General features: G+C 38.8%; 1 protein-coding gene across 1 annotated transcript in view; it reads left to right on the top strand.

The window, feature by feature from the left end:
* The window catches only part of EP300 (E1A binding protein p300), an 85,305-nt gene that overhangs the window by 5,664 nt on the left and 54,401 nt on the right, over window positions 1–25,240 (top strand). The window contains exons 2-3 of the mRNA XM_058190067.1: window positions 1,816–2,474; window positions 20,571–20,747. Coding sequence (XP_058046050.1) covers window positions 1,816–2,474; window positions 20,571–20,747 — 836 coding nt within the window. The remainder of the gene's footprint in view (window positions 1–1,815; window positions 2,475–20,570; window positions 20,748–25,240) is intronic.

Raw genomic sequence — 25,240 nt, 5'->3', positions numbered from 1 at the left:
ACAATTCTGAATTGAATAATCCCATGAAAGAAGGGGATGATTATGTTGATTCACCTTTCTGTAATACAGCTTGTTAAATTCCCCCAAATGTGCTCTGTTAATGAGCTGTGTGAGGAGGTAGCAATAAATTGATTCCCTGCCTCCTTTCTCTAAGAGGAAGAGGACATGTTGAATTTTTGTAGCTTTCAACAATACAGAGTACACGTTGGTATACCTCTGGAACCATTATGAAGGCTTTACTTGCAAGTAAATACAATGATTATACTATCAAATGATAACTGAATTTAAGAACTTAACTGTCAAATTTAGCTCCTCTTTAAGGAGTAAATCATAAAATTAGATGAAAACTACATTAATAGCCTATTAATATTTATGCTTACCATTAATATCTGCACCATCAGAATATTTTCTTCAAATAAGTTGAAAATTGTTCATTTATATTACTTAAGTGTATAGAGTCAACCGTGTGGCATCATGCACCTTTTTCCACATATAATAGTGGCAAAGAATATCATTTTTTAAATAGGTATAGTTCTTGATTGCCAGGTTGTTTTATCAACTGTCCTAGAAATACTTTAGTTTTGAAAAATGGCACATATCTGATTTAAAAATAGCAACAAATATTGAATGTCTTGAATATTTTGCTAAAATCCACTGTTTTGATCTGATCTGCCTTGTCACTAGAAGAAGCTGCTACATTTGTTTGCAAATGTTATGTTTGAGGTATATTAACACACTTTAAAGTAGTATGGTAAGCTATTAAACTTGTTGGATAGGAGAATTTGTGCCTCTTGGAGCGATATTTTATTAATAATTTTAAAAATAAAGTCACCTTAGAATTTTTGAAACTAATTTTAAGAGAAACTGCTTATAGGCATTGGTAGTCTTCCTTTAGGTTTTTCCTTCAGCAGGTCTTAAAGCTGTCTTGGGGGAGGCGGGGGTTGTGGGGGAGATTCTGGAATTTTAGAAAGCTGTTAAAGCAGTTCAAGACTTCATTGCAGGAAGCTTCTGAAAGGCAAATAGTATAAAATCCAAAGGACTTGGCTCAGTTTTGTATTTCTTTTATGATTTTTATTGAATATCTTGAAATAAAAACTGTAGAATTAGAAAAATTCATCTTTCTAGCATATTGTGTCTGGGCTATATTATGTTCACACATTGAATAAATTGGGCAATAGAACCAAAATGAGATTGCAGTTGACTTTTTTGATCATTCAGAAACATGGAATAAGTTGATCTCATATTTCTATATCTTCTAATTACACAATCTTACTTGTAAATTTTGTAGGGCAGTTTCAGCAAAATAGAACAATTTGGCTATTTAGTTTTCACCTGGTAAACTTTCCTAACTAAATGTGATGGATCATGTTAGCTGACAAGTTATAGAATTAATATAAAAATTAGGCAAGTAAAGAATTGAATTGCTGAATTGTGTTTAGATAACATATGTTAATGTTATCTATTTCCCAGCAAAGTCTTGCTGAAACAATGGTGTATAGGCATGTGCACTGATTTGCTGCTCTTAGTTTTTAAAGCACTGAGGTTAGTAGCAACTGTAAGATGTCACATTTAACATTTGAGAGATATTTAAAAGCTTATAAACCTGGAACTAATGTGAGTTAATTGATAGTGTTGCACAGCTGAACTGGGTATATTAAAAATATTATTTAACAAAATTTGAGAGGGTTGTTGAGGTGACATTTTATTTTTTAAAAAAATAGTCTAAAGCAAATTAGATCGATATTGAAGAAAAATCATTCAGCTGAAATATTTGCTGAAGTGCTCTAAATCATTTTTTTTTACCTTTCTCTCCAGATTTTGGATCTCTTTTTGATTTGGAACATGACCTACCAGATGAACTTATCAGCTCTACGGAACTGGGACTTACTAATGGTGGTGACATTAATCAACTGCAGACTAGCCTTGGTATGGCACAAGATGCTGCTTCTAAACACAAACAGTTGTCAGAACTGCTACGAGCTGGCAGCTCGCCAAACCTTAATATGGGAGTTGCTGGGCCAGCACAAAATATGGCCAGTCAACCACAACAGAACAATCCTGGAATGGGAATCTTAAACAGTATGGTCAAAAGTCCCATGGCACAGGCTGCACTGACATCTCCAAATTTGGGGATGGGTACAGGTGGGCCAAATCAAGGTCCATCAACTCAGTCCACTGCAGGAATGATGCCAACAGTAAATAGTCCAGTAAATCAGCCCGGAATGGGAATGAATGCAGGAATAAATGCTGGCATGAATCCTGGTATGTTGTCTGCAGGAAATGGGCAAGGAATGATGCAAGGACAAGTTATGAACGGTTCAATTGGAGCTGGAAGAGGACGTTCCAATATGTCATATCCAAACCCAGGAATGGGAAATGCTGGTACTCTAATTGCAGAGACATTACAGCAAGGTTCTCCTCAAATGGGAGGGCAGGCAAGCCTGAGAGGTCCACAGCCTGGAGCAATGAACAAGGTATGTCAACCATTTTATTTTGAATATTGACAATGAAAAATACAGTTTCAAAGTGCCACCCTTTAGGGATTTTTGGGGTGTTTTGCCAGATGCCTCCAACATGTTTGCAGATGAAACATACATATAACACAAACATATACATAATCTTACCAATATCTATTAAGGATAAATTTTAATGGATGTGAACTGTATAATAACCATGGAGTCTATTGGAGTCTAGGTATAGTACATTATTCAAAACAGTTGCTTGAATTTATAAATATTGGAAGGTTTTCCATATGTAGAGTGATTGTGCATGACATAATAAGTTAATAATTTTTCTAATTGCAAGTGTTAAAAACTACTCCAAAAGCTAATAATTACCATTCTTAAGAATAGCATTAATAATAGATTATGTGAGAGAAAATTATATTGGCTTTGTGCCTTGAATTTGAAATGCTACTTTTCAAGACCCAGATGATCACATTGAATGTAAAATATTTATTTTGCAGATTAAAAATGAAGTTTTCAATCATTTTGAAAGTGTTTTGAATGAAAAGAGCAATTTTAAACTTGAAATGGCATTTTGAATTCAAATTAGTTCAAATTCAAAACATTTTGCATGCCACTACTTCAAGGGGTATGTTATTGTATATTCCTTTGTTGAAAAGTGGTCAGAAAAATAAAATTTTCAAGTATTTTCTCTTTTCATGTGAATGATGGCTTTCATACACTGGTTATACAATCCTTGTGGGAACATTCATGAACTATTTCTAGAAACTAGAAATGGCTGGGGTTAAATTTGAATTTATAGATTAATTGAATAAACTGTTAATATAAAATAAGTAATAAAATGATTGAGTTCAAACTTGTTAAATCAGAAATTATTTTAATCCAGTTTGATGGATAAACCATAGTAGACAGGTTATTACTATAGAAACCCGTTTCCAAATTACAGTGGCTGAGTTTACGCATCACATCACATAACTTTGATACAAAGCATATTATATTGTCCTCTGTTTGTCTCTCTGATGAAACACAGGATGGGCTTATGCTAAAGCATAGTGATATGTTTAATTTTGATTTTTCAGACAATTCTAATATGGTATATTCAATGAACCATGGTTAAAACTAACTGTGATTTAGTAATTCAACATGCTAATTTTTTCATTGGTGAAATCAGAGGAAGAGGGACAAATATTGAATAAAATGTATATTGATAATGCTAGCTTACCACTCTAATTGGGAATGGCAGCACCATGTGACTGGTCATTAAGCAAATGAGCCATGGTCGTTAATAAAGATATCACATGACCAAAACGTAACTTCCTGGGATTCCCCATTGACTTTGCTTTTCAGAAGCCCTCTGGGATGGTTGCAAATGGTGGTCATGTGATCATTGTAAATGCACAGTGGTTAACAAACATCTGAATTGCAATCATGTGGCCGCAGGAATGATCTTAAATGTGTACATCACTTTTCTCATTGTTCTGTATATCTGCTATTGACAGCTATTCTAGCAGGTAGAACATACTATGGGAACAGTGCAATAAAAAGAATCTGTAACATGAACAGTGGGAGCAGAGTAACTCTTGGTTTTTTTGTGGAATTCGGCTGTTTCTGGATGCATTTTAGCAGAATAACAAAATACTAATTTAAATTCTTAATATGTTTGGTATATTTAAAGTACATTTAAGATGCTTTCAGATTGCTTTTTAGTGTTTAACTGAAACCATCTCAAAAATAGCAGTATCAAAATTTGTTTAATTATCTATTAAACAAAGCAGATAGCATATTTCAGAACATTAAAACTTTAAAAAGTTTCAAAAATCATTGGTAATACATAAGCTGGTTCATATAGTGCATTACACCAAAACTGGTTTCTGACTTAATGTCTTCTATAAACGCAATTGTTGTAGTTGATTTAGTATATAATGTTTAAAAGCTATGTTATAGCACTTACAAAGCCTATAGGTGGCTTGATTTCCATTAATTCTTAGATAATATTAAATTCTCTCGGTAAAATATTAGATATGAAATTATGTATTAGGATATTTTATTCTGTATGATCATGATATTTGTCTAGCCAAGGGGAAAAGATTACAGTAGATCGGGGTTAACATGGGTATGGATGAATATTAATTTTATTTTTTTCTCTATTCAAAGATAGTATTAATCTAACCTGATTTATTAAGTACCAGAAAGACCCTGGGATCATTTTTATTTTGAGTAGGTGTTTAATTGTAACATTTCTGATTTTAGTTAGCTTAAATTTGGGTATGTGAGTAATGTACTTTTTGTTATCATATTGCTTTAATTGCTCTGCCCACAGTTATCTTCCCAAATCCTAGCTGTTTTATGAAAAATAACTCGAGAATTTTTAAATGAGAGTGCAATATTATTGAATAAATTTTGTTCGTTCTACCTATAGAATAGAAGATACGTTCATCAAGAATCATAAGATACAACACTTAATGATAGTCATGGTGTAAAAAAATAAGCAATCAGGAAACAATATCAATATAAGTCGTAAGGATACTATCAGAGTTTTTAAAGAACATGGCTCTGATATGGAAACATACTCCTGAATTCAACCATTATATTGTGAGGTTGTGTTACTAATTATACAGTTTACTGGTTTAGAGAAAAGTTATTTGCCTTAAGTTTCCAGTTTTTTTGAACCAAGAAAATAAATCATTTTGTAATGAAGATTTGTTCTAATTTTTTCAGATGTTGCTTTTATATTTCTAAGTATCACAACTGCAGATACAGTATGTTAGTTATCTGTATGGCAAATAAGATTGCTACAGAATGCTGCAAAATTGAATAATTCAAACCTGCAATTTTAGAAATATTACCTAAATTACCAGAATTGTTAGGAATAACTTGGATCACATATTCTAGTAAAATTAATTTGCCTTTGTAAATCTATAAGATTGCAGGGGGAAAAAAACCTTAATTATCACTGCTTTCAAATAAATTATATGAGTGTAATTTGTCACAGGTTAATTTGGAAGATTTATTTAATAAAGTTATTTCTCAAATATATCAGCAAAATTGTATTATTTACTCAGTTTTGTCAGTTTCTGAATTGTCTTATTATTAACTTAAGATGAGGATTTTTGCTAACATTGTTGGCAGTGTCTTAAATTGTATTATCAAAGGTACTTTTGAAAAAATAATCAGTGTTCTATCAGTTATATAAATCTCATTGTCTAATTAATCTATGAATAAGAATCTCTTGATTCATCAAAATCTAGCATCCTTGTAGGCGTTATTTTGTAAGAATAATATAATGGACACCACTCTTACTGTAGTTGCTGGAAGTGGATGATATGTGATTACCCCCCCCCCCCAAAAAAAAAAAAAAAGGCCTCATGGCTATTCTTATATAAAGTTTCTGCTTTCTTCTCAGAGAATAAAAAAATGACTAAACAACTGAGCAGTGTTTGGATTCTGAAAAAGTGATATAAAATAAATTCAGACTAAGCTACCATGAAAAATGGCATTGTGTAAAAAAGTATCCTAGACCATAAGGGTGAATCTAGGAAGATTCTTAGAGAAAGAAAGAAAATTATTTTTTGTTTGAAATAACAAAGTTAAGGATATTGTAGAATTCGTTTATGATGGAATTATGAGCTTAACTGATACTGAAGCCCATGAATGGCTCTAGTTAGTGTAGTGAAATCTTTATTTCACTATACCTAGATCAGTTTGGGGAAGAGAGTCTGTTTCTCTAATGTCCAATAAATATAAATAATGACATTTTACTTTATTAAGCAAATAAAGTAAAATGATTTACTGTATTTGCTTAATACGTTCATGATGCTGTTAATGTCATTTATCATTTGTATATAATATGAATTTAACTACTTTGTAATATAAGTTATTTGTGGGAGAGACTTAAGTTTCATTGTACTTGGATGAATTTGACACAACTGTATCTAATCATAGTTAGGCAAATTAAATATTCAATTCAGTTCAATTTCACTTTTGAATTCCAAGGTATTGGTTAATCTGGGCCAAAAAATCTCAAAAGGGCATACCAAACCTTTTCCATAATAATTCTAAGAAAACTATATGAGCATATAGTTGCCAGAAATTTAGACTAGTCACTTTAAAAGAATTTGATGGGTGGTGGCATCTTGCCATTTGACTGATTTGGAAAATTAAGCATTGTGTTTATTTCAGAGCTATATGTCAAAAAATTTCCTGCAAGAAGCTAAAGGCAAGCCTCTGTAAGGCTGCTGAAAGATTGTATAGGAATGGTCCAAGAGTGACTTTTATTTTAGCTGTGATGCCATCTCTGTTTATGGTGGCTAGGCTATGTTTTGGAAATGGTTGCGAATTACATTTGATTGAATTGGATAGACCAATGAAGGCTAATCTTTTTGCCATTGCATGCCAGGAGGGCAGGGTGCGGGAGGGTCGCACACATGCGTGCCTACACCTATAATCCTATGTGCCCTGCCCCCGTGCATGTGCATGTGAGCCCCCTCCCCCCGCTCCTGGCACGTGATGGCCCAGTAGGCCCGTTTTTCTCTCTCACCTGGCTCCAGAGCCTCTCTATAAGTCTGGGGAGAGTGAAAATGGACTTCCCCATCTCCCCCCTCGGCTCCCTGGAGGCCAGAAATGGCCCATTTCCCAACTTCTGGCTCGAGAGGAAGTTATGTTTTTTGCTGTCCCCAGCTCCAGGGACTCCTAGAGAGGCTCTGGAGGCTGGGGACAGCAAAAAACATAACTTCCTCTCGAGCCAGAAGTTGGGAAATGGGCCATTTCTGGCCTCCAGAGGGCCTCGGGGAGTGTGTGGGGAAGGCCATTTTTGCCCTCCTCAGACTCCTAGAGAGGCTCTGGAACCAGGCAAAAGAAAAACGGCCCTTCCCCACCCCCACCAGCCCCTCCGGAGGCAGGAAACAGCCTGTTTCCCTTCTACTGGTGGGCCCAGAAGACCCGAAAATCAGCTGGCTGGTACGCACCGGAGCTGAGCTTGCGTGCCCACTGGCTATGTGTGCCATAGGATCGCCATCACGGGAATAGATCTTTTGCAAAAAACTTAACATTTGACAGTTAAATGTAAATTTGCAGTTGGAAGTAAAGGAAACAAGGATGGTTACAAAGTTTCATCTCATCAGTAATAGTTCAGTAAGAGTTTACTAAGTATCATTGGGAAACTATAGAATTTTTTTTTTTATTGGCCAAGTGTGATTGGACACACAAGGAATTTGTCTTGGTGCATATGCTCTCAGTGTACATAAAAGAAAAGATACGTTCATCAAAGTACAACATTTACAACACAATTGATGGTCAATATATCAATATAAATCATAAGGATTGCCAGCAACAAGTTATAGTCATACAGTCATAAGTGGAAAGAGATTGGTGATGGGAACTATGAGAAGATTAATAGTAGTGCAGATTCAGTAAATAGTTTGACAGTGTTGATGGAATTATTTGTTTAGCAGAGTGATGGCCTTCGGGAAAAAACTGTTCTTGTGTCTAGTTGTTCTGGTGTGCAGTGCTCTATAATATATTAATGAATCAGGAAACAAATATTTCATGGGTCAAAAAAAGCACTGTCCCTTGAAGGCCTCCTTTAAATGAGAATGGATTAATTAATGCAATAATTAGTAGTGGTTATACTATAATTTTTTGTCTTCATTATACTGCCAAAATGTAAACTTGTTAGCATGTTTCTGGCTAGAGGATGGTAGTCTTTTGTTTGACAGATTCCCCCAGTGCACTTATGCACCAGATAACCCATAGATGTTCTCTGTTCTTCAACTTCTGAAAATTCTGAGTTTTCAGCAGCATAAGGGAAATTACTTTATGAAAAACTTATAGCTTCAGAACAATGCATTAATATAATTTGGGCATCCAACTGCAAATGCATAGGTTCTTTTTTTATATATAGTTACTGGAATATTTATTTTTTTTGGTATTCTCTTTAGGATATGAGCAAAGCCTGGAGTTTTATAATTTAAGTAAATATGTGCCCTAATGTTTAGGACCAACTTTTTTGGAAGGTTAGGTTGATTTGGAGTTTCATGAAAATCAGGGTTATTTTAATTCAGACATAGGTTAATACAGGCAAAAATTGCTAGTTTTATAAATTATCTGATTTTTTAACACCTCACTGAGTTGTAAACTTAATGAATACTTAAGTACAGATAGTCCTTGACTTACATCCACAATTGGGACTGGATTTTCCGTCTTAAGTCATTGCAATCGTATCAGATTTTATGACGGTTGTTATGACAGTCATTAAGCAAATCACTGCAGTAAAAAGGATCCAGTTTCCCTAATGGATGGGACTTTTTTTTTTTTTTTGCCAGAAATCAGAAAAAAAGGTTGCATTGCAAAGCATCATTCCATGACCAACTATAAGACTGCAATTTGTCAAAAATTTAAATCAGTTTCCAATTGCCAAAATTGTAATCCCATGACTGCGGGGCTATTGCAATAGTTCCAAATGCAAGTACAGGTCATAAGTCACTTTTTCCAAGGTTGTTGTAACTTTGAACGATTGTTAAACAAATGATCGTAAATTGTGGACTATCTCTATATCTTCTGATGGAGATTAGTGAAATGAGTAGATGTTATCTAGCTTAACTTGAAAATGCTGGATACAAATAGGTTTTTAATATATATTTCACTATGTAAAATGTAGTAACCAATGATACTGTGAATTGTAAACCAAGAGTAGTAAATGAATAAAACAACCTGAACTTAAGCATTTGATGAAATATAGTTCAGACTTCATTTCAGGACCCGAGCAAGTTATTTTGAAAGTTTATTATCTTAAAGCACTATATTAGGTAGATAAACTAAGATACACTAAACTTGCTGTTCTGATGACAAACATAATCTGGCCCATACTCTTGGTTCATCTTAAACCAACATATCTGGAATACCAAAAGCTGTGCTTTCAGCTTCAGTAAAGTAACTTCCAGAAAAATCATTAAATTATCCCAGATGATTTTGTAATGGTGTATTATATATACTAGCATGGTCTGAAGAATAGTCTCCAGAACACTCCAACCCGCATCTGAGTATTTTAGCCCATTGTAAATTATATAAACTATTTGAATTAATTCTTTACTACAAAATTCTGTTACAATGCAAAATATAACATGAGAATTTATAAACTGTAAAAATTATAAAGTATAAAATCTATATAGTCTGAGGAATATCCAGCTGTTTTTTGTCAGTTTCCTAACACATTTTGTAAAATTGCAAGCTTTTTATGAACAGTTTGTGGGAAAACATTACAGATTACAGCTTCTTTGTCAAGAGTAAGCAATTAGCGTCTTCTGAGATTACACCAAGTAAAAAAGATGTATAAAGAAACTAAAATGAATTATAGTTCTGTTCTTTTTTTTAGATGTATTAATCTGGTTTTGCTTTTTACTCAAAATTTCCATTGAACAAAGTAGAATATACTGCTTGTTTTGATAATTACAGTGTGTATTATTATTATCTGACATTTTTTAAATAGTCAAGGATGCTTATTTTGGAATAACAGTAATTTATTAGGATTCTTTTTAGTTTTTATGTTGCATGCAAAAAAAAAAAGAAAAGGTTGATTTTCCCTTATGTCACTTAGATAAACATCAATCCTTTACATTAACTATATGTGAGACTGCACCTTTAGGCCTGCCTTAGGTATGAACGCCACACATTTTGTTTTCAGATTTCTAATTAGCCCCTTAACTGTAAAATGCTTAGAAATTTGAAATAAAATGTGTTTATAGGCTACTGCAATCAAAATATTCTATTGAGTGGCGTACAATTCCATAATCTATGAATTAAAATAAAAATGAAATAACCAAAGAATCCAGTTTTGGTCACCATGATGTTGAAATTCTAGACAGAATGCAGAGAAGAGCAACAAAGATGATTAGGGGACTGGAGGCTAAAACATATGAAGAATGGTTGCAGGAACTGGGTATGTCTAGTTTAATGAAAAAAAGGACTAGGGGTGACATGATAGCAGTGTTCCAATATCTCAGGGGTTTCCACAAAGAAGAGGGAGTCAAGCTAATCTCCAAAGCACCTGAGGGCAGGACAAGAAGCAATGGGTGGAAACTAATCAAGGAGAGAAGCAACCTAGAACTAAACAGAAATTTCCTGACAGAACAATTATTCAATAGAATAACTTGCCTCCAGAAGTTGTGAATGATCCAACACTGGAAGTTTTTAAGAAGATATTGGATATCATTTGTCTGAGGTGGTGTAGGGTTTCCTGCCTAAGCAGGGGGTTGGACTAGAAGACCTCCAAGGTCTCTTCCAGTAAATATTCCATCAATATAGAGTGAATAATGACTTATTTAGCCATTACATACCATATTTTTCAGTCTATAAGACACACTTTTTTCCACCCCAAAAGTGGGTGGAAATGTCTGTGTGTCTTATACAGGGAATGTTGCTGAAGCCCTGTCACCCACTGGCCCCCACTTTTCAACTGTTTTTGGCCTCTCTGCGCCGTGTTTTCGGCCCATTCCAGGCAACGGGGATAGATGGTGGTAGCGGCAATCTGCAACGGGCCAAAAACAGGGACGCATGGAGGCCAAAAATGGAGCGCGTAGAGGCCAAAAACGGGATGCATGGAGGCGGTGGTAGGCGGCGGCGATCCCTGCAGCCTGGAACAGCTGATCAGCGTTAAATGAACAGTCTGAATTGAGCTGAACAGTCACTAGATGAACTGTTGTAAATCGAAGACTACCTGTATATATTCTCACTGAAAAGCTAGGTAAATATTCAGTAGGTATCAAACAATCTGTCCAAGTGCTCTCCTTTAGGTCTGGATAGGGAGAACAGGCTAAGATTGAATCCTAGCAAATGGAGCAGCTCTTGGTTCAAAGGCCTGTGGTTTCCAGAGATACATGTTTAGTTCTGAAAGGAGTTGCACTTCTGTTTACAGATGGTCCTCTTGGACTCAACTCTTGTTCAAGGAGCAGGTAGCTGTGGCCAAGAGGCCTTTGCACAGTTCCATATTGTGTGCCACTCATATTTTTTGAAATATAACAACAGAATTAACAACAGTAACAGAGTTGGAAGGCACCTTGGAGGTCATCTGGTCCAAACCCCTGCTTATGCAGGAGACCTATACTAGAGATTCAAGCCGACCTTTCTGATTGACAAGCTCAACGTCTTAGCCACTGAGCCACCTAGCCAGGCCATATGAAAATATGAAGCTTTACTTGCTGTCATTCATACATTAGCCACTTTTTGATGGGCTACTCCAATATGTTTTACATGGGATTGCCATGAAAAGCACTTGGAAACTATAGCTGGTCAAAAATGCAGTAGCTCAAGAGGTTATAGGCACACTACTTGGGGTGTCCATATAACACTTCTTCTTGAAGTGCTGCATTAGTTGCTGTTGACTTCCAGGTGCAACTCAGTGTGCTGATTACTAGTTTTCTGTTGGATTGCCTTCTCTCAAAAATACCTTGCTACTTGGTAAGATCAAATAGGGTGGATTCTTTATGTATTCACTCAGAGATTGCCAGCTAAAGGGGCCTGAAACGTATCTTTTTAGTTGTTGTCTCCATCTTCTGGAATGCTGTAGCCCAGCCATTTAGATAAGCCCCTTCCTCCTGACCTTCAAAATGTCAGTAAAGATTTGGCTAAACAGACACAGGTTTACTATGACTCTCTCTCTGGATAAGTAATTATTATTGTGTTAAAAGGATTATTGATTCCCAATATAAATTGATATTTTATAATATATGGACTTGATTTTAATCTTTAGTTATTTTATTTTTATTTTAACTCATAGATTGGGAAATTGTATGCCACTCAGTAGAATATTTTGATTGGATAGCCTGTAAACTCAGTAAAGTAAATGGGCACATGTTGAATTGAACTTAAACTTTAAATCTCTAAAACTGTTACACAGCTGTCAAAGTGATCTGTGTTTATTTGCATGCTTGACTATTTAATATAGTGTATTATAAAAAAACAGTTTATAAACAGTTTTCAATACCTTATATACGTAAAATTAGTGCTTCTTAAATCATTAACTGTATTTCTTAGATTCAGCTTGTAGTTTATTATTTAGTTTATTTACATTTAGTAAGTTGTCATTCTCTGAGAAATTGAACATTTTTACTGAATTGAATGAAATAGTAATTCTGAAGGGTCCTGAGGCACCGGTACGTAAACAAACTGATGAAGTGAAAAAACTTGCTGAAAGAATTCTATAAAACTTGGGGCACAGTAAGTCCAAATGCCAGCACATTTACTTGGTTCCAGCACAATAAAATAATAATTGCACAAAAGACAAACTGAAAAAGTATAGATATGTGATATGTGATGCACAGAAACTGCAGATATGTGTATACAGAGGAAGAAACACGAAATCACAAACTGTCAAGTTGCTCCTTAAAACTTTCTGTTTTAGGATTCTTCCTGCCACTTTCTTGATTCACTATCTCTAACTTATGCATTCTTTGGTTTCTGAGATGGCTGAACATGATTCAAAACAGAAAGCTATCCTCTGCCGCATGCCATTTTTATAGTTTCATCCTAGCTCTGAGGCTTAGAGGCATTTTCGAAATAAAATAGGCAATGGAAATCAGCAGTGTGATTTATAACATCACAGTTAAATTATAGACAGTAATAAGTATTGGACCAGTCTTTTGACTTGGAATATGTGAGCCTCCTTTATTTCATACTTTTTACTATTTAAACAATACACATAAATTCAATTAATGCTTTTATTTAGTTGTGTTAAATAGAACTTTTTTCTTAAATTGATGCACATTGACTGAGAAACTGAAAAATATCTGGAAGATCTATTTTCAGCTGCTTCTGCCTTTCAGAAGGCAGGCAAAATTGGAGCTAACTTAAGTTCAGCAGAAAACCATTCCAATGGACTGGGAATACTACAAAAAACAGTGCCTCTGTCCCTCAGCCTCCCACACTAGTAAAAGTGGTAAACTATTAACTGCTTTCTCTGAGCAAGATTGAATATGTTGGGCCAATTCTAGTGGGTGAATGAAGTCCTGAATACCAAACCATAAAGAGCTTTGTAGATTAACACTACTAGGACTAAATACTACTAGGAAGTTAGTGCAGGGTCCATAACACAGATATAATGTGCTGCCCCTGACAATATACTAATTGGGCTGCTCTATTTTTGACTAACTGAGACTCCCAAGTAGTCTTGAAAGTGATAGCAAAAGACTTATTAATATGGTATTAACATGCAGTTATGCTTGAATAAATATGGTTACAGTTGTGAATCAAACATATAATTTGATCTTCACAAAAGGGAAGCAATTATTGTTAATCTTATAATCAGGCAACAAGTTATATAATATGTGCATGCTTGAAAAGTGTTCATAAAAGTGCATTTGTACACATTGTACTGTCTTTTTGCGGTTAGGGAATACTTTTTTCAGTTCGATTATATTGGAATAGTGATGGAAAAAATTTTATATAAACTTTTGTTTCATTTGATTTTAATATTAAAAAATAGAGGAGTCTACATTTCCATGTTTTAAGAATCACGTAACAATATAGTTGGCTGCCTTCTAAAACATTTGAATTCTACTTTGTTGTTTGTCGTTAAATTTAAAGCTTTTCACCAATGGTGGTCATGCCCTTGCTGTGATTACAGTTGTACATTTTACTTCCAACAAATTTCCAGGTCCCATCTGTTCTTCTGAGGTAGTGGATTAGTAAGTCACTCCTGAATTTACACTGTTCTTTGGGAGGGTTCTCAGTAATCTTGCAAAATGCAGTACAACTGCAGGAATGCTCCCTTTCTAGAAATCTTAAACAAAATGAAATCTCAAAAGTAAATTTGCAAATTATCTATTATGCAGAACTTTTCATAATTTATGATGAAATATTGGATAACAAAACTGCTTTATTTTTGGGATTTGGGGTATAATTAATTTCTATTGTAATAGTACAATTATCCTTGCCACTCAATAGCATCTGTTGCTGCACCTGCCCTCTTTCATGTTGTGAGTTGATTATTCCTTGTAATCTTTCTATTGTTTCTGTAACAGCAGCCTATCTCTATAATATCAAGGATAAAAAAATGCCAAAGAGCACCTTAATCTATCACACTAGAAACTGTAAAGTATGTTTTATGGATCATAATTTGGTCTGTAAAAATAATTGTTTGGGCAAATAGGGATAAGATCTAAAGATCGTGCATTATATTCCATTTATATACTGGAGCTTTCCTGATGTTCTCTCTGCTACTCTGCTGCTGCAGATGTTCATGCTTCTTCCATTTGCTTCTGAAAGTGGATGGCAGGATTGAGCATGATGCCAAAAGTTGTAGTAAAATTTAACTTGACAATCTTTTCTTATTTATTCATGCAGTTATCTACTTGCTCTGGTTGTGAACAGAGCTATAGTATTTTAGCTATTTTGCCTTCATCCATGAGAGCTATTTTAGCCCCATCTATTATCAAATAATATTTTATCTTATTTAATTTGTTTAAGAAATTTATATGGTCATACAACTCACTTTCAGTGATTCTGGATGGCTTACAAAGATAAAAATCTCATATAAAAACAATAAAAAGTGATACCCCACCCCTGTGACAACATAAGCAGTCATACAAGCCACTTAATTGGTTCCTCAGGCCTGCTAGCAAAACCAAGTCTTCAGGGCCTTGCAGAAGAGTGTCAAAATGGGGGCCAATCTTATTTCTGTGGGGATGATGTTCCACAGAAAGAGAGTTGCCACAGAGAAAGCCATTCTTGGTCTCACTAGATTTACTCTTTATGAGAGGAGACCATCAACATTCCTTGCCTTCTCTCTCTGATAGTCCTTCAAATAACCTGGTCCCAAGCCATGTAGGACTTTCAAGGTGCAAATAGCACCTTGAATTGGATCTGGAAGGAAATCAACAGCCAGTGCACATGTGTCATCGTGTTTCCCCAAAAATAAGACCCTGTTTTATATTTTTTGAACCCCAAAATAAAGGCTTGGCCTTATTATTGGGGGTCTTATTATTTTGGGGGTGAAGGAGGCAGCGAGCGTGGCCACCTCATGGCTGCTGCTGTGTTGTGCTGCTGTGGCAGCTCAACACAGCCACTCATCAGCTGTTTGCTGGGGCAATCAAAGGTGGGAATCTCCCCGGTGTTCTTGGCATTCGCTCACCTTCCATCCATCCATCCATCCCCCTTGCCTGCAAACTCCCAACCCGGTCCTGCCTTTCTGCCGGGTGACCCCCGGCAGCCTCAAACTCAAAGCCTGCACCTGCCCGGCTCCCTTTTCCACAGCACCTGGCTCTTTATCAAGGGGGGGGTGGCATGTGGGGTGGGGGAGAAGCAAGACGTGGAGTGTGATGGGGCTCCTTGTGCCATCTCTTCTCCCCCTCTCGCCGGGCATGGCATCCAATTTGGGGGTGGCAGGTGGGAGGAGTGGGGCTGGGGAGACACCAATGTCAGCTGGCGACCCCCAGGGGAAGAGCGTTCTCTGTGGGGGCCCCGGCTCTGTGGAACGAGCTGCCGGTGGGACTCCGTCTTCTCCCTGATCTTCGGACCTTTAAATGCGAGCTCAAGACTTTCTTTTTTCACCAAGCGGGGCTGGCCTGATTGATTTTAATATTTGGGGATTTTAGCGGGTTTTTTAACAGGGGTTTTTATCTTTTGTATTTTTTACCTAATAGTTTTAAGTATACAGCAGTTTAATTAGATTTTTAATTTTGTTATGGTATTTTAAATGGTTTTTGGATTATTGTCGTTTTACTTGCTGTACACCGCCCTGAGTCTTCGGAGAAGGGCGGTATAAAAATGTGAATGAATGAATGAATAAATAAATAAACAAACAAACAAGATGCATGTCTTACTTGCCTTGCAGTTGGTAGGGTAAAAACAAACTTCTTGCGAGTTTGATTGAACTCACAAGATTTTTTTACCCTATAACGTGTCTGCCTGCAAATAACAGCAAGACACACGATAGAAGCCCTGCCATGCCTGGCGAGAGGGGGGAGAAGAGGGGGCAAGAGGACTGAGCCCTGTCTCGCTCCATGCATCTCGCTTCTCCCCCACCCCACCTGCCACCCCGCCTTGATAAAGAGCTGGGAACTGTGGAAAAGGGAGCCACGTGGGTTTTGGGGGTCTGGGGCTGCCAGGAGTCGCCCAGTGGAGAGGAGGGAGTTTGCAAGCAATCACTTCCCCTTTGCCTTCTCTCCCAAAAGCGTTCCTCGGGTGCAACCACTTCTGCAGCAGGAGACTTGCGCCGGCCTTCCGAATGGTATTGTAGCAGCAGTTATCCACAATTTTTTTACCTTTATTTCGTCCCAACCCATGTGGCCCAGTACGGTTGGGACGAAATAAGGGTAAAAAAATTGTGGATAGCAGCTGTTACAGTACCCTTTGGAAGGCTGACGCAAGGCACATGGAGCACATTGCTTGGCCTCCTGCTGCAGAAGTGGCTGCAATTGATGGTAAAAACAGCGGAGCTTGTTGGAGGCACTGGCTGGAGTGGCACCCATGAGGCAGCTGAGGAATTGCCTGCTGTGACTGTCGCTATTAGGTAAGAAAGGGTGCAAGGCATGTGGGATACATCGCTTAGCCTATGGCTTCTTTTGCAGCCGCAATTGACTGCAAAAGTGGCTGTGGTTGCTGGAGACAGCGGCCTGAGTGTCACCTGTGAATTAGCTGTGAATGGTGGCCTGAGCGGCTCAGCTGATCCGATTAAGAGGCCAAGAAGCCCTGAGGTGACTGAGGATGGGAAGGGCTGCCTCCTTTGCTGGCCACACCTACCTCATCACTAGGGCTTATTTTTGGGGGAGGGCATATATTTAAACCCACCCCAAAAATCAGGCTTGGCCTTATTTTAAAGACATATCCTATTTTCGGTCTCTCCTGCAGGAGCTGCATTGGGTGTTGATTTACTTCCAGACACAATTCAGGGTGTTAGTTATCATCTTTAAAAGTCCTAAAGTTTACATATTCCTTAAATTATAGGAACTAGAAAGTATAAATCAATGTATTAATTTAATTTAATTTAAATTATAAGGTGCCCATCTTGCTATCCCAAGTGACGCCATGCAATGCAAATGTTAAAAAATTGGCTTTAAGTCATTTTTTTTACTTCTGGTGACTACTCCCTTCAGTTTCCTTGACACTGGTTTTATAAGTGGCTTGTTAGTTCCTTTTCTATTAAGGCAGAGAGAAATGACTGACCCAAGGCCCGCCAGCTATCTATGTGCCCAAGATGGAACTACAACTCACAATCTTCTCTGGTTTCTATTTTGATGACTTGGCTTCTATACCAAATTACCTCTATTTATATGCACTTAAGAAGGTTTTTTTTATTTTTTATTTTTTTATTTACATTTATATCCCTCCCTTCTCCGAAGACTCAGGGCAGCTTACAGTGTGTAAGGCAATAGTCTCATTCTATTTGTATATTTACGAAGTCAACTTATTGCCCCCCCAATAATCTGGGTCCTCGTTTTACCTACCTTATAAAGGATGGAAGGCTGAGTCAACCTTGGGCCTGGTGGGATTCGAGCCTGCAGTAATTGCAGGCTGCTGTGTTTTAATAACAGGCTATCTTACAGCCTGAGCCACCACGGCTAGTCACTGTTAACAAATAATCGCAAACACTCCTTTCTAAGCTTTTGCTTTGAGGGAGAGGGGAGGATTTGATATTGTAATGAACTGTGAACATAATGAAAGTTATAGGACCGTGATGGTGAACCTATGGCACACGTGCCACAGGTGGCACACGTAGCCATATCGGTGGGCACACGAGCTCAGCTCTGGTGTGCCTGAGCCTGCATGCCAGCTGATTTTTGGGCTTTCTGGACCCACTGAAAGTAGGGAAATAGGCTGTTTCCTGCCTCTGGAGGGCCTTGGTGGGCCCAGTAGGCCTGTTTTTCTCTCTCCCCAGGCTCCAGAGCCTTTGTAGGAGCTTGGGGAGGATGAAAATGGCCTTCCTCATCACCATCACCCCCGAGACCCTCCGGGACTGGAAGTTGGCTAACGGACCATTTCTGGGGGCCACCATGCCATTGCATGCCAGGAGTAAGGGCAGGGGTGAAATCTAAAAATTTTCCCTACCGTGTTGTGTCTTGCCCGCTCTCACAGCCTCCGGGGCCTTCTTATCTGCTCCCAAACATGGAGGAATGTATGCCTCCCGGCCCCAGTCCTGGCTCCATGCCCAGACAAGCTGAAGAGGAGGGGGCACCTCCCGGTCCCAGCCCTGACTCCATGCCCAAGCAGGCTGCAGAGGAGGGAGCACCCCCCGGCCCCAGCCCTGGCTCCATGCCCAGGCAAACGGAGCAGCTAGACCCCTCCCCCTCCTCCGCAGCATGTGAGCCTGAGGAAGGTTTATTTCCAACAGCTGCTGATTGGAGTGACCCTCGCATCAGAAGACTGGATAGGCGGAGGCAACAGAAGGAAGGGAGGGGCAGGCCTTAATGAGTGCTGAGTCATGGAGCCACACCCCATGGCCTATATAAAGGATCTGCTTTCTGGCAGTCTCTGAGTCAGGCAAAGTCGAACTTATCTTGCTGAAGTCACTTTCTGGTCTCCTGTCTGCTCTGAGGACTTTGCTAGGACTTTGGGCAAAGCTGCAGAGGCAAGCCTGATTCGGATTTCCCTGACCCGGCCGTCAGCGGAGGAGTGGGACACGACATACCGGTTCTGTGGGTGTGGCTTAATTGGTGGGTGTGGCTTGGTGGTCAGGTGACTGAATGGGCATGGATAATAATAATAAATAATAAAAATAATAAAGTATACAAAACTTGGGAGCGCACCGGTCTACCTTCTTTAAAAATAGAGGCACTCGTCTACTAATCGCCTCTTTTTGGGAGGCACTGGTCTACCTTCTTTAAAAATAGAGGCACCGGTCTGCTAGCTGCCTACAGCGCTGTAGTGCAGCCCTTTGAAGCTCCGTGGCAGTCATTTAAGGCCGTTTGAAGCTATATCACCACTGAGAGCTTCAGGAACAGCAAGGCGTGGACGGGGGGGTGGGGTGGGCAGGGATTTTTGCTACCGGTTCTCCGAACTACCCGCCCCCATTGCTACCGGATCATGCCGTCCGGTCTGAACCGGGAGCATTTCACCCCTGAGTAAGGGGGTCACGTGGGGGCAGGATGCATAGAATTATGGGTGTGGGCATGTGTGCCTGTGACCCCCGCTCCCTGCTCCTGGCATGCAATGGCAAAAAGGTTATCCATCACTGTCATAGGATGTCTTAATGTGTAATCATTTTAAACATTTTATGGAGTCTAAGCTAGATATTGAAATCTGAAAGCTATGAAATTTGAAATTTGTATTCAATTAATAGAATCTGACTTTAGTTAAAGAGTATAACAAACTGAAGCACATTCAAATACATGTTAGTTATGAACTCTTTAAATTCAATGTGAATAGTACCAATTAAAATTATATTTAATAAGTTTAATTATCTGGGGAAAACTTGTCAGAATGAACTAAAAATGAATTATATTACCATTAATAGTAATGAATGGTTTTCCTTTTTTTTTTTTAAAAAAAAGAATTCCTTATTAGAATAGCATTCATGAAAGGTTGGGAAGGAGATTGAGATGCGGCTATCTAAGTATATTGCACTACATCAGGGGTGTCAAACTCAATTTCATTGAGGGCCACACCAGAGTTGTGTTTGACCTCGGGGGGGGGGGGGGGCGTCGCCAGTTCGATGTCACTCGTGTCAGCCTGAGTACTCTGCCAACGAAAATGGGCTCCCGAGCTCCGTTTTTGGCTGCGATGGCCTCCTGCAACCTTCTGCCAGCAAAAATGGAGCTCGGGAGGGCCGCCCCAACCCACTTGAGCTCCATTTTCATCTGCAATGGCTTCCTGCAACCCTCTGCCAATGAAAATAACATACTGCAACCCTCTGCCAGTGAAAATGGAGCTCAGGAGGGCCGCCTCTGTTTGCACTGGCAGAGGCACTGCAGGCCAGTCCTTTACTGTTTCCAGAGCAGCCCCACAGACCAGATCCAAGCATCCTGTGGGATAGATCTGGACCCTGGGCCTTGAGTTTTACACCTCTGCACTACATCACGATAGTTTTTGATATTAAAATATTCATGCTTGCTTTATAATTCCATGAAAGTCAAAATTAAAAATCCTTACCTGATCTATCACTTTTTACTTAATTTTTAGATGGGAATGATGAACAACCCCAGTCCTTATGTCCCGCCATATAACCAAAACACTGGGCAGCCAATTGGAGCCAGTGGACTTGGTCCCCAGATGCAAAATAAGCCGGTATTACCTAACAGTTTGCCACAATTTCCAATGGACAAGAAACCAGTGCCTGCTCCTGTTATGCCTAACATGGTAAGTAGTAATTTTAGTAGAAAATTCTTTTACAATTAATTCGGAATATTGCAGTAGTTCTGTGCTAATGTTTCATCATTTAATTGTCTGAAACTACAGTGGGAAAAGCTGTTTTATAGTGGGGGAGTAAATTATCCTTGAAGTCTAACTAGAAAGAAGTTATTGGATCTAGAAGAAGGAATGTTTCAACTGAATTATCATTTCTTCTGGGTAGTTTTCCTGATATCTCTATCTTCTGCCATATTTTTGTCATACAATTTTATTGCACCATTGAATCACAGGTGACGCTGCTGGAAGTTATCATTAAACATCATTGGAAGTCACAAGTCTCTATTCTGATTTAAAGCAGAGTTAGTTTTCTTTTTCTGGTTGACATTCTGGAAGCTGAGAGAAGAAAAACAATCTGTAACTGTTTTGAAGTAGTGGCCATATAGTTAAAGTAGTAATGATTTAGGAATATATAAATGATGTTAAAAACTTTGTATTATTAAAACTATGTTTACTATTATTCAGATTACTATGCTAAAAATTAGTTTAAAATGTACATAATTGTTGTAGAACAATATAACATTCATCTCTTTATCTTCAAGTAGAAAAGATGCTGGATTAATGTGCATACATACCACTTGCCATAAATTTCATTGTTAATTGAAACTGGCTATGGAGATGGTGTTATACTCTGTGAGAAGATGTTTATAAAGTAGAGTGATGGTGATTCTTAAAATATAAGGAATAGAAACTTTTCCAGAATAGCAGAAAGTGAAAGAGAACTGAGTGACCTTCACTGGAGAAAATGAACAGAGGAAAGATTTATAGTTGGAGAAATATAATATGTATGGTATTTTTAGAATAAAATTGAGGCAGTAAATTATTAGGAAATTTGAAGAATGTGATAGCAGTAGCCTGGGAGAAAGGGGAAAAATGATAGCAACCATAAGAACAATGTGTTGAGTGAATATGAAAGGCCATTAATGGTGATAAAATGAATATAAAGGACTAGTTGTGAAAAATTGCTATAGGGACCCTATAAGAAAAGCCTAACTTGATTTTTAATTTAAAAAATCATGCTTCCCCATAAAATAAATCATTGCAAGCTTTATATATTTTGGGGTAGGAGGGAAAAGATACCAGTTCGGACAATATGTTTTTGTGTATAGCTTGTTAGTGTTTATTTTAAAGGCTCTTACCCTAAGATCCTCCAGAAATATAATTTGAGAATGTGGAGAGTTGTGACCTGTACACTAATGATCTTCATAGGTGTAAATGGCTGTATTATGTTATTCATAATTTCAGATTCTTTTGCAATTGCATTCACATTTCTTTGTTAATAAATTATGACACAATCTGTTGTCATCAATCCTCTGTTTGCCAGATCTATTTAACCAACTCTATTCTCTACTTACAATTTTAGAATTGTTTTAAATTCCAATGCAACATCTAAATCAGAACTGATGTAAGGCTTTTAATATTATTTGAGATTATTGACCACATTGGTTTTATTTTTTAAAAAAATATTTTGTCTTCTGTACTTAGTGGAATTTTATGGAACAGCACCTTTTACTTTAGCTTTTGGTCCATTATATAAAGGAGATGGTTCCTATTCTCCAGTGTGCCGAGTCAAGAATCCAAGGAATGGGTTAATTCTGCTCAGAGACTGAGTCAGTCAATCTTTTGGTCATGCCTCCTTTGCCTGCGCATGCCCAGTTTTGACTCAGTCTTGGCTCAGAAGAGACACTTGGAAGATTGTTCCTCAGGAGACTCAAAACTTAGAGCAAAAGGATAGAGATTCAGTCCTTGGATTCTTGACTTCTCATGGTAAGGTCTTGTGGCACTGGGTTAGCCTTTGCAATTCAGTGAATGGCTCGGCTGGCTCCCCCAGTCCATCCGGCATAGCCGCCTCGCTTTGAACTGCTTGCTGGCTCTCTGCCCCATCTGGCAAAGCTGCATTCAACTAGGCTGGCTCCCCTGGTCTGTCCAGCATAGCCACAGTCAACCCAGCTGGCTCCCCGGTCTGTCCGGTGTAGCTGCCTTGTTCCAACTTCAGTGGATAAAACCGAGGTCCCTCATTTCTATCCGCAAAAGAATAGAGGGGACTGGAGTCATTGCCCTGTCAATTCCAGGTGCATACTCTGCAGCGGCTTGGCAGGAAAAGCCGCGGCAGCAAAGTTCCCAGCTGGAAAAAAGCCTGCCTGCCTTGGCCAGGAGGCCCAAAAAGACTTGAAGTGGCTGACCCTGAAGCCTCAGGAATGCCAGAAATGAGTGGGGAGGACCAGGGCTCCCCAGTCCAGTCCCAGATTCTCCAGAAAGGCTCCTTAACGCCAAAGTTGGCAGTTAAAGGAGCACCTGCCAAAATAAGAGCAAAAGATATTTCGAAGTTTCTAAAGCTTAGAAGTACCCTGGAGGCATGAAAAGGCCCTGGACAAAAGATTTGGCCAGGCTGAGAGGGAAGCTGAACAAAGGAGAGGAGAAAATCCCTCTAGGGGGAAAGAATTGTCATTTCCCTAAATTATTTAAATGATGCAAGGTAACAGATGGCACTGTGCTCTCAGACCTGGTCACCAGATGGCGCCAGAGAGCAATCCTCTCAGCCACCTCTTACGTCAGGCTGCAATCAGAACTCCTTTGCTCCACTGTCAAGCCTGCTGCCAGCAGAAAGACACTGGGAGCCTCCTCCAAAGAGGTTAAATCTGGTGACAGAGGCCACCTTTACACCCACAATGGCGGGGCTCCACCCAGGGGACAGCCAGGGGCCTGAAAACTCTGATTAAGTGAGAATTCTGATTTCAGAAGCCATAGCACAGGGGATTGCTGCAGACTTACTGCAAGGACATCAGACTGCTTCAGTGGCATCTGACACCCTTCTACATAAGGGATAACATCTAGTACCTCAGTCTCAAAGAGACTTGACGGCCTTTCAAGGACCTCACTCACCCACTTCATCCATTCAGAGCAGGGAATCTCTCTCAGGAGATGGAGACCAAAGGGACCTGGTGCTTTTAGAGGATGAGGGGATGGCCCCAGACCCTCCGGTCTTTGCAGGGCTTTTTTGCCCGGTGCTCTTCAAATCCCTACTGTACAAGGCCAAAGCCACATCCCACCCAACTAAACCAGAGTCAGCATTGGGCCTAATGGACCTAAGCGAGTTGCTCTTTTCAGAGCCAACCATGGAGAATGAAGGAATTCCCTCACCTAAGTTTTTCCTGGACGTAGTCCAGAGGCAATGGGCCCAACCAGAGACATACCCACCCCCAAGTGGGAACAACAAAAAGTTTTATAATGTGGCCCCGAACCTCACAGAGGCACTACAACCATCAATGATAGATGGCCCAGTAGCGGCCTTAACATCCTCCATCATCTTATCTAACTACACAGAGGACGCCCTGAAGACGGAGGATAGGAAGGCAGAGCTCACCCTCTGCAAGGCACATCAGGCACCTTGCTCTGGCTCCAACAATAACTAAGGCAGAGTATCAGCAAATAGCCCGAGCCTGTAAAGATGAAGTGAGGAAAGCTAAGGCTCACAATGAACAAAGGCTAGTGACAAAAGTAAAAAATAACAAAAAAAGCTTCTTCCAACATGTTAAAAACAAGAAAAAAGTCAAGGAAACAATTGGCCCATTGCTGGGAGAAAGTGGCAAGAAGGTGACAAGCAATAGGGAGAAAGCAGATCTACTTAACTCATTTTTTGCATCTGTCTTTACACAAAAGGAAAAAACAATCCAACCTATCAAAAACAGCACCACAAAAAACAGATTAGAAACACAAGTTAAAATAGGAAAGAAAATGGTAAGTGAACACCTGTCTACCCTAGACGAGTTCAAATCACCAGGACCGGATGGATTACACCCCAAGGTTCTGAAGGAACTGGCAGACGTGATCTCAGAACCACTGAACTATATCTTTCAAAGATCCTGGAGCACAGGGGAGCTGCCAGAGGACTGGAAAAGAGCTGATGTAGTTCCCATCTTCAAAAAAGGAAAAAAAAAAAACAAATCCAGGAAACTACAGACCTATCAGCCTGACCTCAATATCAGGGAAGATTCTGGAAAAGATAAGCAACGAATCACCGAACACCTAGAAGCAAACAAAGTAATAACCAAAAGCCAACATGGGTTTGTCAAAAACAGATCATGCCAGACAAATCTTACTGCATTCTTTGACAAAATGACAAAATTAGTAGACCAGAGGAATGCTGTCGATATAATTTACTTGGACTTCAGTAAAGCATTTGATAAAGTAGACCATAACCTACTACTAGATAAAGTAGAAAAATGTGGGTTAGACAGCAGCATCACCAGATGGATTCCTAACTGGCTGACCAACCGCACTCAACGTGTAGTCGGAACTACATCCACATGGAGGGAAGTATGCAGTGGAGTACCCCAAGGCTCTGTTTTAGGCCCAATACTCTTCAACATCTTCATCAATGACTTGGACGAGGGGATAGATGGGGAACTCATTAAATTTGCAGATGACACCAAGCTGGCAGGAAT

This window comes from Ahaetulla prasina, chromosome 7, assembly GCF_028640845.1.
Source record: "Ahaetulla prasina isolate Xishuangbanna chromosome 7, ASM2864084v1, whole genome shotgun sequence".
In the NCBI taxonomy this organism is placed as follows: domain Eukaryota; kingdom Metazoa; phylum Chordata; class Lepidosauria; order Squamata; family Colubridae; genus Ahaetulla; species Ahaetulla prasina.
This window is presented reverse-complemented; position numbering and strand designations above follow the sequence as displayed.